Source organism: Myotis myotis, unplaced genomic scaffold, assembly GCF_014108235.1.
Source record: "Myotis myotis isolate mMyoMyo1 unplaced genomic scaffold, mMyoMyo1.p scaffold_m19_p_13, whole genome shotgun sequence".
Classification (NCBI taxonomy): Eukaryota; Metazoa; Chordata; class Mammalia; order Chiroptera; family Vespertilionidae; genus Myotis; species Myotis myotis.
In genome coordinates this window covers 44,636,478-44,649,581 of record NW_023416317.1, presented here as the reverse complement: position 1 = coordinate 44,649,581, position 13,104 = coordinate 44,636,478, and the positions used below count along the sequence as shown (strand labels likewise).

At 44.5% G+C, this 13,104-nt stretch overlaps 1 protein-coding gene across 1 annotated transcript in view; it reads right to left on the bottom strand.

The window, feature by feature from the left end:
- The window catches only part of TGFBR2 (transforming growth factor beta receptor 2), a 79,170-nt gene extending 69,261 nt beyond the window's left edge, over positions 1-9,909 (bottom strand). Inside the window, exon 1 of the mRNA XM_036332834.1 lies at positions 9,553-9,909. Coding sequence (XP_036188727.1) covers positions 9,553-9,646 — 94 coding nt within the window. The 5' untranslated portion in view covers positions 9,647-9,909. The remainder of the gene's footprint in view (positions 1-9,552) is intronic.
- Between the last annotated feature and the right edge of the window lie 3,195 nt (positions 9,910-13,104).

The window sequence follows — 13,104 nt, the reverse complement described above, 5'->3', positions numbered from 1 at the left end:
ACTTGGCATGGGGCTTCTACACTAGGGAAATGATGAAGGGGTTTAGCTACAAGGGGGGGTGCGGGCAGTTGACAGATGGTGATGTAACAATGCAGACTTAAGTCTGTTTGTCCATAAGATGGGGAGAAGGAAACAGTCATTATTTATTTTCTAAGTCAAAAAGCAAATACTACCATTAGGCATAGAGTCAGGTCTCATGGAAGCTGAAACTTTAAAATTTCAGGGACACTTTTTCAGAAAAAGAATACAAAACTTAAGAATAGAAATTTAGGTATGAAAGTGAATATTTAGAATTTAGAATGGCTTCTTACAAATTACATATCCTATATAATAAATCCCTAATATGCAAATCAACCAAATGGCAGAATGACCGGTTGCTATGATGAGCACTGATCACCAGGAGGCAGATGCTCAACGCAGGAGCTGCCCCCTGGTGGTCAGTGCGCTCCCACAGGGGGAGTGCTGCTCAGCCAGAAGCCAGGCTCATGGTAAGGAGCGAGGGGTCCCAGACTGTGAGAGGGCACAGGCCGGGCTGAGGGACTGAGGACTCCCTTCCTCCCGCCCCCCTGCCCCCCAGTGCATGAATGTTGTGCACTGGGCCTCTAGTTTAAAATAAAAGCTGTAAATAACACACACATAAAACTTAAAAGAAAACAAATATGTGTGTTAGTTAACTGCCTGACACACTTCTGAAATACTTTTACTACATTTTTTTTGGTTGCATACTGTTTGACCACCAGTTCCAGGGATATTCTGCAATATTGTCCACAGAGAAAACAGAAAAATAATTCAATCTTTCCTCTAGAGCTGTTAATCAGAATTTGTAATTTATTGTTGAATAACTTGGAAAAGTTTCTTTCTGCTTCGCAACTCATTGTAAGTACTATCATATAAATGTTTGGAGTGCCTCTCAATTTGGAATAACCTCTATCAAATTTCCTTTATATGTGAGCTGTAGTATTCGGGGCACTGCAAGATTTCTTAAATATTCTTTAACTTGATGACACTCATTAGCCACACTGGCAGGGCCCCATCCAGAGCCAGGAGATGGGCCTGTACCAGGGAGCAGACTTGAGTTAAATTCCATTCACTTCATGATAAAGTCTTCTCGGCATACCATATACATCCCCCACATATGTAGGCATCCTTGCATTCCCCCAATCCTTCCAAATAAAGTGGCTGTTCTGCTCAGAAAACCTAAGCTCTTGGATGCTGTAACTATTCCATGATTCAGCCCAGGCTCTATCACCTGATGTATATATATTTCATTTCCCATTGAGATCACAAGACAGGCATGATGTTTGACTACTCTGAGTATGAATCAAACATCATTTTATTTAGCTAAAGAAAGTAAGTGGGATAACATAAAAAATACTAAAGGGTTAGAAAAATGTTGAATATTATCATTATTTCTCTTAATCCCTAGAGTCTCCCAAAACCCATGCTACAGTGGAGACTTGATTTATGTCAATTGAGGTGGCCTAGTCTCAGTAAAACATAACAATTAAGGTCCAGGGCCCCAAACCAGAGTATTATCCATTTGCTAATGGGGTGGCCTTCATTAAGTTTCCTAATCTCAGTCTAGAGCAGCGGTTCTCAACCTGTGGGTCGCAACCCCTTTGGGGGTCAAACGACCCTTTCACAGGGGTCGCCTAAGACATCGGAAAACACCTATATAATTACATATTGTTTTTGTGATTAATCACTATGCTTTAATTATGTTCAATTGTAACAATGAAATTGGGGGTCACCACAACATGAGAAACTGTATTAAAGGGTCATGGCACTAGGAAGGTTGAGAACCACTGGTCTAGAGGACTTGTAAGGAGCATTATAAAATCTACCCCCTAGAGTTGTTTAGAAGGTTGCATAATACAGATGAAGTGCTCAGCATGATCCAGGCAGTAGCAAGACCTCAGAAAGGGGTAGCTATGTACATTATCGGGAAACCTGTCCAGGAAGGCTCCTGAGTAGTATCCTCAAGATAGGAACACCCCTCACAGGGAGCATGAACCCAATTGCATTTCTCTGTGTAGAGAAGTTCTGGAGAGTTTTTAGAGTGGCCAGTAGTCCTCCACAAAGCAGCAGAGTTTCCTCCAAAGTGAATGAACCCTCTACAATGAATTACAACTGAAACAGATAAAGAGCTGCTGTGCACATGCTGAAAATATGCACCTGCCCCATATTTTTCTTCAAAGACATTCATGTTTGTTCTGCCAAATCCCTAGTTCTCTAAAAACTAAAATAAGAAGAAGAAGAAAGAAAAGCATATCTTTGACAACCCTATACCTGTTTCAGTGTCAGAGGGATTTTCACTTTACACTCTTCTAATGTCTTGTTTTCTTTAAAGAGGATTGAAAAGGCCATGGACTAGTCAAATATTTACACTAGTAGAAGAAAACATCCAGAGAAGCATTACCATGTTCTCTATACACAAAGAAAATGCAACGAAGGCACTTTTTTTTTTTTAATGTGTAAGTGCAACAGCAAATTGAAGGAGTCCAATGAATAAAGCTAAAGTTTCCTTCAGGAACATAAAAACTATGAAAAACTGAATTTCCCAAAGGAAATACAACAGTATGATTACCAACTCTTAGCATTTTAATAATAAGCAATGTCTCTACCCCAATGCAAATATGATGCAATCAAGGAAAACTACCTTTGTCCTCAATACCTCTACACAGGAAGGTTGCTGAGGCCAGATCCACCACTGATACTGGAAGGCTCAAGGGCAAGAGAACAAATGGAGGTCCACATACCCAAGGTCAAGTACTGAAAGCTAAGAAAAGCAAAAAGTTCAATAAAATAGGTTGTATCCTTCCACCTTGACTAAAAAATATATCTTAGGAGACCAAGTACTACTTTAAAACTCTTGAACTACTCTAAGTCCCAGGGCTGGCCCGCAGTCTGCTTTCCTCTTTCCACTGCTTGGTTCCTCCCACATAAAGAGGGACCTGTGAGATGTGTATGGACACCCAAGTTTTAACACATCCCACACATACACAGCTGTCCCTTAACCACCCCTCAGGCACACAGACCAGTGGCTATAAAGGCCTCGGGAAGAGAAAACCAATAGTCCATGTAGGTTGTAAAAGCTGGTCCGGCACCGTCTGGACAGTGAATTTGGGGTTCCCAGGTACCTGAAACATGATCTAAAAAGAGGGCAGAGTTTGGACTCAGAGGTCTGGAATCTGCTCACCCCGTAGACAGGGGCTGGACCTGAGAAGAATAAAAGCAGTACCCGCTAAGGCCCATGATAGAGCTCCTTTTACTCTTCTATGGTTGATGAGCTTATATTGGGGGGCTGGGGGAAAGGATATATCTCATCAGAAATATTTTTTCAAAAGAGGAAGAAAGAACCACAAGTCTTGAAAGCAGGCAGCCTTTCCCAAATACAATGTCACCAGTCATAGTCACTTTGCCTGCAGCTAAATCCATTCTACTGATCTATAGCTTCAGCCCTGTAAACAAAACACAGATGCTAGGAAACCCTTAAGGGCTTAAGCAAGTCATCCCACGTTGACTGTGTCCAAGGAGGCAATTGCTCTATGTTGAGTGCCAACACCTAAAATGCTGATCAAGGCAAGTAAAAGGCCAGATCCTTCTGGGAAGAGAAGAATCTTAGCCACCCACAAGTTTTCAAATTAGCTGGACCTCAAAAGTCAAACCATCCTCCTTCACTGTGTAGGATAAATTCTGCTCTCTCTGCCCTGACCAGCAGTGGTCTGAGGCCTGTACACAGGTGCCGGTCCTCTATGCCTGGAATCTGGGGTTCGGTTACACACCTTTGAAAACGGTACAGGTATAACCGCTGTAAATGATCAAACTGTGGCTCTCCAGCAGTGGGTCCCACCACCAAGATGCCGTTAGGAACCATAGAGTTTCCTGTGCAAAGAGACTCTACCCCATCTTGATGTTCTGTTGGGCAAAGATAATCAGGAAGGAGCCAGATCATGCAAGCAAAGCAAATCATGAAATCAGGAGCACTGAACTTATGACATTAGCGGGTAAGTTTCCCCTTTCTCAAAAGAAATGTCCCTTTACCCTCTCCCTAATTTCCATCCGAACACAGGCATACACACAGATGCACCATGAAAAAGAGCCTGCACAATGCAAGCAGGGCAAGCTTAGAACACACACACACACACACACACACACACACACACACACACACACACCTCAAGTGACCCTGAGCAGACTCCATCTTCCTAACTTATAAAATAATCACCCTTATCTTCCTGGTTTCCTCTGAAGATTAAATTAGGTAAGGAATGTCAAGCGGCTGGCTTAGAGCAGATTCTCCCTTCTCCCCACTTCACCCTGAGTTGAGTCAGTTTGCCTGCTCACACCCTTCTGACATGCCAAGCAAAGACAGTCATCATTATCTTGACTGTCAGAAGCAACAAGTACCTGGGGGGCAAAATATTTACAAGTAAAAGAGGGAGAGCAAGATGAGTGGTGAGCCTTCCGGCTGCTAATGAATATCTGCTATGTCATTTCTACTGAAAATCAGGAGTTAAATCTGCTGGATTAACCCCTGGAAGGATGAAGCTAACAAGGGGATACAGCTCTGCTTTTACATGGAAATTGACTAAATGATGCCAAGCTGTAGCCAGGAACTGTTTCCTCAGCACCCTATTTTAAAACCACTTTGGTGGTTTGCATCAGGCCTAAAAGCTATACTGCTCTTCAGCAGTCAGTGGCCCTAAAGGACCACCCTTCCCTTAGACCAGCTGTGGGCAAACTACGGCCCGCGGGCCGGATCCTGCCCGTTTGAAATGAATAAAACTAAAAAAAAAAAAAAAAAGACCGTACCCTTTTATGTAATGATGTTTACTTTGAATTTATATTAGTTCACACAAACACTCCATCCATGCTTTTGTTCCGGCCCTCCGGTCCAGTTTAAGAACCCATTGTGGCCCTCGAGTCAAAAAGTTTGCCCACCCCTGCCTTAGACCAACTCTGCTCAACTACTAATAAACCAAAACATAAAACCCTGATGAAAAAAAGGAACTTAGAAACTAAATTACGATTTCAGCACTCTTTTCCATAGCTCATCAGAATAAAAGAATCAACAGACCAGGGGTGGGTAATGTCCGGCCCACGGGCCATATAAAGCCTGGAAAATCATTGGGTCTGGCCCTGCCAAGGCATTAGGGGTGAATTAATTAAATGTCTGACCAAATACAGCAGGCTAATTTTAAGTGGATACTTCTGAATGGCCCTCAAGTGATGTTATAAATATCCAAATGGCCCTGGGCAGTAGAAGAGTTGCCCACCCCTGCTGTAGACCAAACTCCCAATAAAGAGTGACTGCCTGGTTGTTCAAATGCTTGACCCGGTTGCACTGTGTCTAGGGGGATGAAGGAGAGGCTGAGTTCAGCATTTCCTGGGTAGTAAGTGATGTGCCAGGTACTGCAGGAGACCTGGAGATAGAGGAATGAATAAGCCACACCCCTTGCCTTTGAGAGAATTAAAGGCCTAATGAACAAGGTGATCACATAAAGATATAATTTGGGCTTACTATTGTTAACGGTTGTTACAAGCTTAAAAAAGAGGCCTAGCCCCAGGAGAGGGTATCAGCTCAACCAGAGGCATTCAAAGCAGGTTTCCTTAAAAAAAGATGACATTTGAGTTAAGTCTTAAAAGACAAGTGGAAATTATCCAGGTAGCAGGTATTCCAGACAGCACCCTGAGCAAAGGCACAGGTGCCTGCACTGCTCACAGCATGTGTGCGCACGGTGGCAAGAGGGGACTGGGAAAGTGTGAGTCTTGGCGGTATGTTAGCTGCAGAATCAGAGGGGAACAGGTCACTGAGGACCATGTGAGGTCAAATTCTGGCGTTAATAATAGGAAGAATAGAAGCTGGTATTTATTGAGAATTTACTATGTTGCAGGCACTATGTTAAGCACTTTAGAGTACAGTATTTCACTGAATCTTCAGCAGAACACCATAAACCCCATTTTACAAATGATGGCAATGACGATTAGAGGAGTAACATCATTGCAACAGGCTACACAGATAGTAAATGGGAGGTAGGTTTGGAACCCAGGATAGCCTGATTCCAAAGCTTGTACCCTATACTCCTCTATTTGCAAGTCTATGCTGGAAAAAAGATTGGATGAGCACATACATATGGGTCTCTCAGGCTGGCTACAGGCTGAAGAACTGAGGCGGCCCAACTGTGGCCCTGTAACAAGGCCTGTATAGAAAAGAACAAGTCAATGAAAAAAATGTTCAGAGAGACTGAGAAGGAAACATTCAACATGTACCCACCCCCTAGCATTCAACAAGGAAGTGGACTTAGGACAAAGGGGTCTGGAAAATAAACTGCCAGTGCTCAGTAATGCTTCCAACTGTTCAGGATTAAAATGTGAATATTCTCTTCACCTTCAACAGGCTGCCACATGTTAAACTCAAGGAGGGCAAAGGCCATGTCTCTTATTCAATGGCTGTCTCCTGGTCTGAGCCTCTTGCCTGGCACAAGGAGGCACTCACTATAAATACTATGGAAAAGGAAGAATGAGTAATGGCCACTTTTTACAAGGGCACCCAGGAAGTGTCATTCTTCATTGGAAAAATAGGGTTAAAGAATAAAGAAAACGTTTAAAAGTTGGGTTCATAACTGAGGATTGGTAAACTGAAATGCAAAACATGTAGCATTAATGCCGACTACACAGAGGACAATGCGGACTCATCACCGCGGGGTGCCATCTCTATAAAAAGGCGAGGAATCCAGAATGTGATGAGTGTTTTGTATAAATCATAACTGGTTAAAAAAATAAGATGTTATGAAAGGAAGTGACTTAGAAGTGAAAATGTGCTTTCTGGTAACAAAAGCAATGAGGCCTAAGATCAAATCCTGGGCCTACTGATTTCTGACCCTGACAAAACAAGCACATCATTAAAGTGACTTTAGGAAAAAAAGTTTATCTGTATGACACTTCTACCAACATTTGGTCAACAACTCTTATTAGGTATTTGAAATATAAAAGTCACATTTTTCAGATTGGGAGAGTTTTCCAACATGTAAAGTTTTCCCTCAAAAGAGCAATTACTTAATTCTGAGCATTTAAGGAAAAATGAATCTATTAATCTAAAAAGTTTTTTAAGTTAAATATATTTCTTAGTGAAGTTTTTTCTTATATTGAAATCCTCTGCTCACTTATCTACTAAACAGAACACGGATTTGTGTGTGTGTGTATGTGTCCTGATAAGATGCTGTAAATAATCGTATTTCCTCATATCTTATCATGAATTAAGATATCTTGAAAAATGTTTTGGCAGTTTACCAATTATGTTAGAAAAATCCTGAAACCATTTACTTATATGGAAAATTAAAATGTAACATGAAATTAGGTTTCTCATCTTCACTACAGGTACTTTCAACCTTCAAGTAGCTTCAAAAATTTAATTTCCAATGAATACACATTCAAAATGATTCCTTAGTTCAACCATTTTGAAACTTTAATTCCATAAAAATACAAAATCTGTGGGGTTTGTAAAGCTGTTTAAAAGCCCAAATAAAAAGCCACTAGGCTTTTAATTGTTTAAAAGTGTGTATATAGATGAAATGAAACTGACTCATGAACTATTGAGTCTGGAATTTGTAATCATAAATCTTATACTTGTAAACAAAGCCTAACAAATCAGAGCCCACAAATTTCCTTCTTTCGTAATCTGAAACAAAAATTTTAATGATTTTGCACGTACAAGGAAAATTAAGGGTGCATTTAAAGTATTTATTAGTTAGCTATAACTCAGTTTTTAAGAGTCTGGGGTATAATCAGAGACAGTTGAACATATTGAACATTCTGGTGCTGAAATATAGGACAGCATCCAAGAATGAAACACCGGGATTTAATTTAACTCTAGAACTCACATTTGTGTTAGGAATTTTTGTTTAAAATAATGCTTCTTCCTCGTTCCATTAACAACTCCCATCTCCAATGTCACGTTCAATATGAAGTTCTCAGTCCACTTCAAACAGTCTGGAATGCACCAATTAGAACCTGGTGCATATTTCTTCAAGACAAACCTACAGATAAGGCAAACTTCTGCCTCAGAGTGACAGTGTGGACTGTCAAATGCTCTCCATTCCATCCCAAATCTACACAGGCATCTCCAAGTCACCACAGGGGGGAGGAGAGGGACATAAGATGAAGGGAATGGAAAAGTATCCAAATCTAACCATGCCATTTTACAGATGAGGAAAATTGAGGCCCTGCAAAGTCCAAATACTAAATTACCCAGACCACAGTTGTAGATACTCTGCTATATGGATCCTAGCTGCAAAAAAAAAAAAAAAAAAAAAAAAAAAAAGTCTAATTTTTAAGGTCTCAGGGGCTCGGTACTTTCCAAAACACATCTTTAAGTATTCAATTCATTTATTCCCCTCCCCCCAAAAAGAAACCTCTAGAGATAGAGATCTATTGGGCAGCAGTTTACCATTTTCATTTAACCTTTCCGTTTCCACCAAGATAATTGCAGAGAACCATCAACTCCGGAAGATAGGGTTGTCTTGCTGCAGGCAACCTCTCACTCAGGCACCCAGCCCCTAGCAGGCCCTTGGTCAGTAATTCTCCATCTCCACCTGACCATCCCCAGCCCCTAAAGCAGTGGTTCTCAACCTTCCTAATGCCGCGACCCTTTAATACAGTTCCTCATGCTGTGATGACCCCCAACCATAAAATTATTTTCGTTGCTACTTCATAACTGTAATTTTGCTACTGTTATGAATCGTAATGTAAATATCTGATATGATACATACCTAGGATGTATGTTCATTGTTACAAATTGAACATAATTAAAGCATAGTGATTAATCACAAAAACAATATGTAATTATATATGTGTTTTCCGATGGTCTTAGGCGACCCCTGTGAAAGGGTCGTTCGACCCCCAACGGGGTCGCGACCCACAGGTTGAGAACCGCTGCAAACATCCAGGCCAACCGAGGCTTCGGTGGAGTCAGATAACTTTCCTTTGCAAATCGCCTCTTTTCTTGAGAGTTTAACTATCCAGTAACTCCAGGCCAAGAAGCCTGTCTGGGGGAGCGTGTGGCCCTTCCCAGGGGCTAAGGATGTAGGGACGGTCGTGGATGGGGGTGGCTCGGCCAGCCCTGGGTAGGCACGCAGCATCGCCACGGGCCGCCGGGGCCCCAGGTGTGCCAAGTGCTTTGGCGGCCTTGGCGGCCGCCGCTCCAGGCCGCGGTTCCCCTGCCTCCTGCAGATAACCAACTTCTCAAACTTCCCTTTCCGGGGGCTGGGGCGCGCCCCGAGCGCAGCCGACCCACAGCGCCTCTCCAGCCCGCACAAAGGGGGCCAGACGCTCCCCGCGCCCCCGGCCACTTGAACTTTCCTTCTCTCTGGGAAGCACAAACTCACACACTCCCGTGGCTCAGGGAGTCGGGGTGCGTGATGCCCGAGGGGAAGGGTTCCCGTTTCCGCCGAGCGCTGCGTCCCCGGGACCGCCTGTCAAGCGCAGCGCAGAGGCGGGGAGTCCGGGTGGGGACCCCGGGCGCCCCGCCAAGCCCGGCTGCGGGCCACTCACCCGACTTCTGGACGTGCGGCGGGATCGTGCTGGCGATGCGCGTCCACAGGACGATGTGCAGCGGCCACAGGCCCCTCAGCAGCCCCCGACCCATGGCAGCCCCCCGCCGCTGGGCATAGACCGAGCCCCGAGCGAGCGCAGCGGCCGGCGCCTTCCCGGACCCCCTGGCTGCGCCTCCGCGCCGCGTCCTCTCGGGACCCCGCGCCTGGCCGGCCCGGCAGCTGTGCGGGCCAGATGTGGCGCCGGCTCGGCAGCGAGGAGGGGGGCTGGAGGCCGGCGAGGCGCGGGGAGGCCCCCGGCGGCCGAGGGGAGCAGCGCAGGAGGCCGGCTCCTGCCCCCTGTCCCGGGCGTGTGCGCGCGCGGGCGTGTCGTCGGTCCGGGCGCGCGAGTGACTCACTCAACTTCACCCGGCGCTGCGGGGGGAAACAGGAAACTCCTCGCCAACAGCTGGGCAGGACCGCTCGCCGCCCCAGAGCCTTCTCCCTCTCCCCGCTCGCGGCCCGGGCTCGCTCTCTCCTAGCTGCCAATCACGTCCCTTAGACCGGCCCCTCCGAGGGCTTTGGCCAACTTGCAGCTGCCCCTTGCCGCCCCCGGGAGTCCTGGCTCCAAGGATTTACTCTGCGGTGACTAAGCGCACACGTTTCACAAAGTAACTGAACAGAGGAAGTGTGTATACTTTTCAAAGCACCCTCCCCAAGCACCTTCCCCCTCCCCCCCCCCACCTTCTTCGGAGGGTTCCAGGGTGCTTTAGGGCTGTGTTTGCAAACTACAAGTTGCAGCCCAGAAGTGGATGCCAAAATCCAATGAGTTGTGAGCACGTTTTGGTTTTTTTCCTATTAAAATCGGCCAAGTACTGCCTCATGAAACGTGTGTTTCAGTTATGTATGCAGTGTCGGTGGAAGTTGAGGAAGTTTTTTCTCAAATACTGTGCCTATTGAGCACCTGGGAATCTTGTTAGAATGCAGGTTTGGGGCATTTCTGATGAGCTCCTGAGGTGGCTCCCATTTGGAACTGGCTCTTAGGGGGGGGGGGGGGTGGGGTGATTCAGTGAGGAATTGTGCATGATCAGCCATCACAGAGTTATAATGGCGGGAAAGGTTCTCTTCAGAGTGTATCCTGTGTGACAAAAAAATTTAAAAACAAAAGTGGCCTGGAAGTCAGCTGAATGCTTGGGGTGTGCATTCCAATAGTGCCAGAGTTGAGAGAGAAGACTTAGCCTCACCTCTGCAGAAGGTGAGATCCTGGGAGCAGAACAGGAGAAACTTTCAACTTCCCCTTCTTGATAGGGGGACCAGGGGTGCCCCGAACACTTCTAATGTACATGCATTTTGAAGTTAATCATTACCCAACCAAAAACATTCACTTTTGCATGTGTCTCACTTGGACAATGAATTATATGCTCATCCTACTAATAGCTCTCAAGGCTTGGATTCCATATAACCCTCTGGTCAGGGAATCTTCCAGCAGGTTAAACAACTAACTCTTTTATCTGAGACAAAGATTGTTTGCAGAGAGGCAAGGTGTCCAGGCTTACTGGAAATGCATAAAGGCAAATAGCCTTCCCTTAAACCCAACCCCTGAAACCATCCCTGTCAATCCATGGGCTCATTTGCTTGATCCTGGCACCTTCAGTCTTACCACCATGGTTCCAGCCAGCACTGAAGCTGCCTCTGAATGTGTCTTTTAGGAAAATGCCACTTCCCAGGTCTGAGGTTTAGGAGGCAGGAAGGGCAGGAAAATGAGGAGGGCTGGGCATCTTCTTGCCCACCAATGCCACTGGCAAAATTGGAGCCACTGGCAAAATTGGAGCCACCTGGCCCTAACCGGTTTGGCTCACTGGATGGAGTATCGGCCTGCGGACTCAAGGGTCCCAGGTTCGATTCTGCGGGGGCATGTACCCTGGTTGTGGCCACATCCCCAGTGGGGGGTGTGCAGGAGGCAGCTGATCAACGTTTCTCTCTCATTGATGTTTCTAATTCTCTATCCCTCTCCCTTCCTCTCTGTGAAGAATCAATAAAATATATTTTTTAAAAAAATTGGAGCGACTTTAAGATGCAGAAAACTTGAGTTCAAAATCTGCTTCTCCCCATTTCCTTCTCCACAGCCACCTTGCCTCTGCCATGGCCATCCTTTGAACAGGAGTCCCCCAACCATTCCCCCTCGGTAGGGCCATTCTGAGCCCTTTTACTCAGTTTCTCAAACCAGAGGTGAAGTCTGTGTTTCAAAGTGCAAACCTGGGTATACCCACCCTCTGATTAAAATCATTTCATGGCTTCTCACTGCTCTTGAGATAGAGGATGGGAACCATACCCTTTGCATGCCTTCAAGCCCCCTTCTCTCTTATAACTTTCCATTGGACTTCCCCTCCTCTCCTGCTGTGGGCCTTCTCTACATGCCTAGCAAATGCCCCTCTATTCTTCCCACACTGAGCCCTTCGCAGGACGTACTTCCCTTCCTCTAACCTTCCTTTCTTCTTCACCCAGCCAGCTCCTGATCAAAACTTCCTTAATGGACAAGCTTTCCCTGACCTCCCTGAGTAGATCTTTTATGATAGGTTCTCTTGACACCAAATACCTCTCTTCTTTAACACTTACCATGGCTATAATTTTACCATTCTTTAACTTCTATTCCTCTCCCTCACTTAAATCCAATTTTTTTGAGGACAAAGATCAGTTTCCCTCCACTCATTATTGTATCCCCAGCACCTAGCACAAATAGGTGTTTAATAAAATTTTGTTGGATGAATGAGCAAATGAGGTAATAAAGATTCAGAAGGAAGCTATACTTAATCCTCCTAGTTACTTCATGACTCTAAAGAAGGCAATGTATTACCTAATAAATTGAGATAAACAAGCTAGCTTTTAACTGAGGATGATGTCACTACTACTTCCTTTTCTTAAAAATAGAGAAGTGTAAGTTTCCTTTTTTTTTCTAAATTTGCCCAAGTTCCTCCACATAGCACACTGAGGCAAATAAATGCCCAATTGATTCTTAAGGCTTTATTTCCCATACTTATTGCAAAGACAGATATTTACATTGTTAGAGACCAGGTTTGAGGTATTTCATTCCATGGTGGAAGATTTAACTGATGGACTTGGTCATCATGTATCACTAATGCCGATTTCAATTTTGTTTGCCATTAACATTTCTGATTTGATCCTCAATCTCCTGTGAAACTGAGAGTCTGAATTCAACATTGCCAAGTGCAAACTCGTCTTTTAGCAACCATCACAATGAAATCGTAGACATGTAAACCCACATATTACAATTTGACAATCTTGAAAATTTGTCAAGATCACCGTCCTTTTGGGATTCTCATGAAAGAGAAATTTAATATCCTTGATCAAGACATTGTTTCATACATCGTTGTGTATTTGACTAAATATAATTTTCTGTATATTCACATAGGCAGTTAATATGCATATGCAAAAATTGGGCCATTTGCAGATGGAAACAAAAAAAATGAACACTCAACTCAGGACTTAAAAAACAAGGAAGGAAATGTTTAAGCCCTTACCAAGTTGAACAAGGATAAAAACCAAACTGACCCAA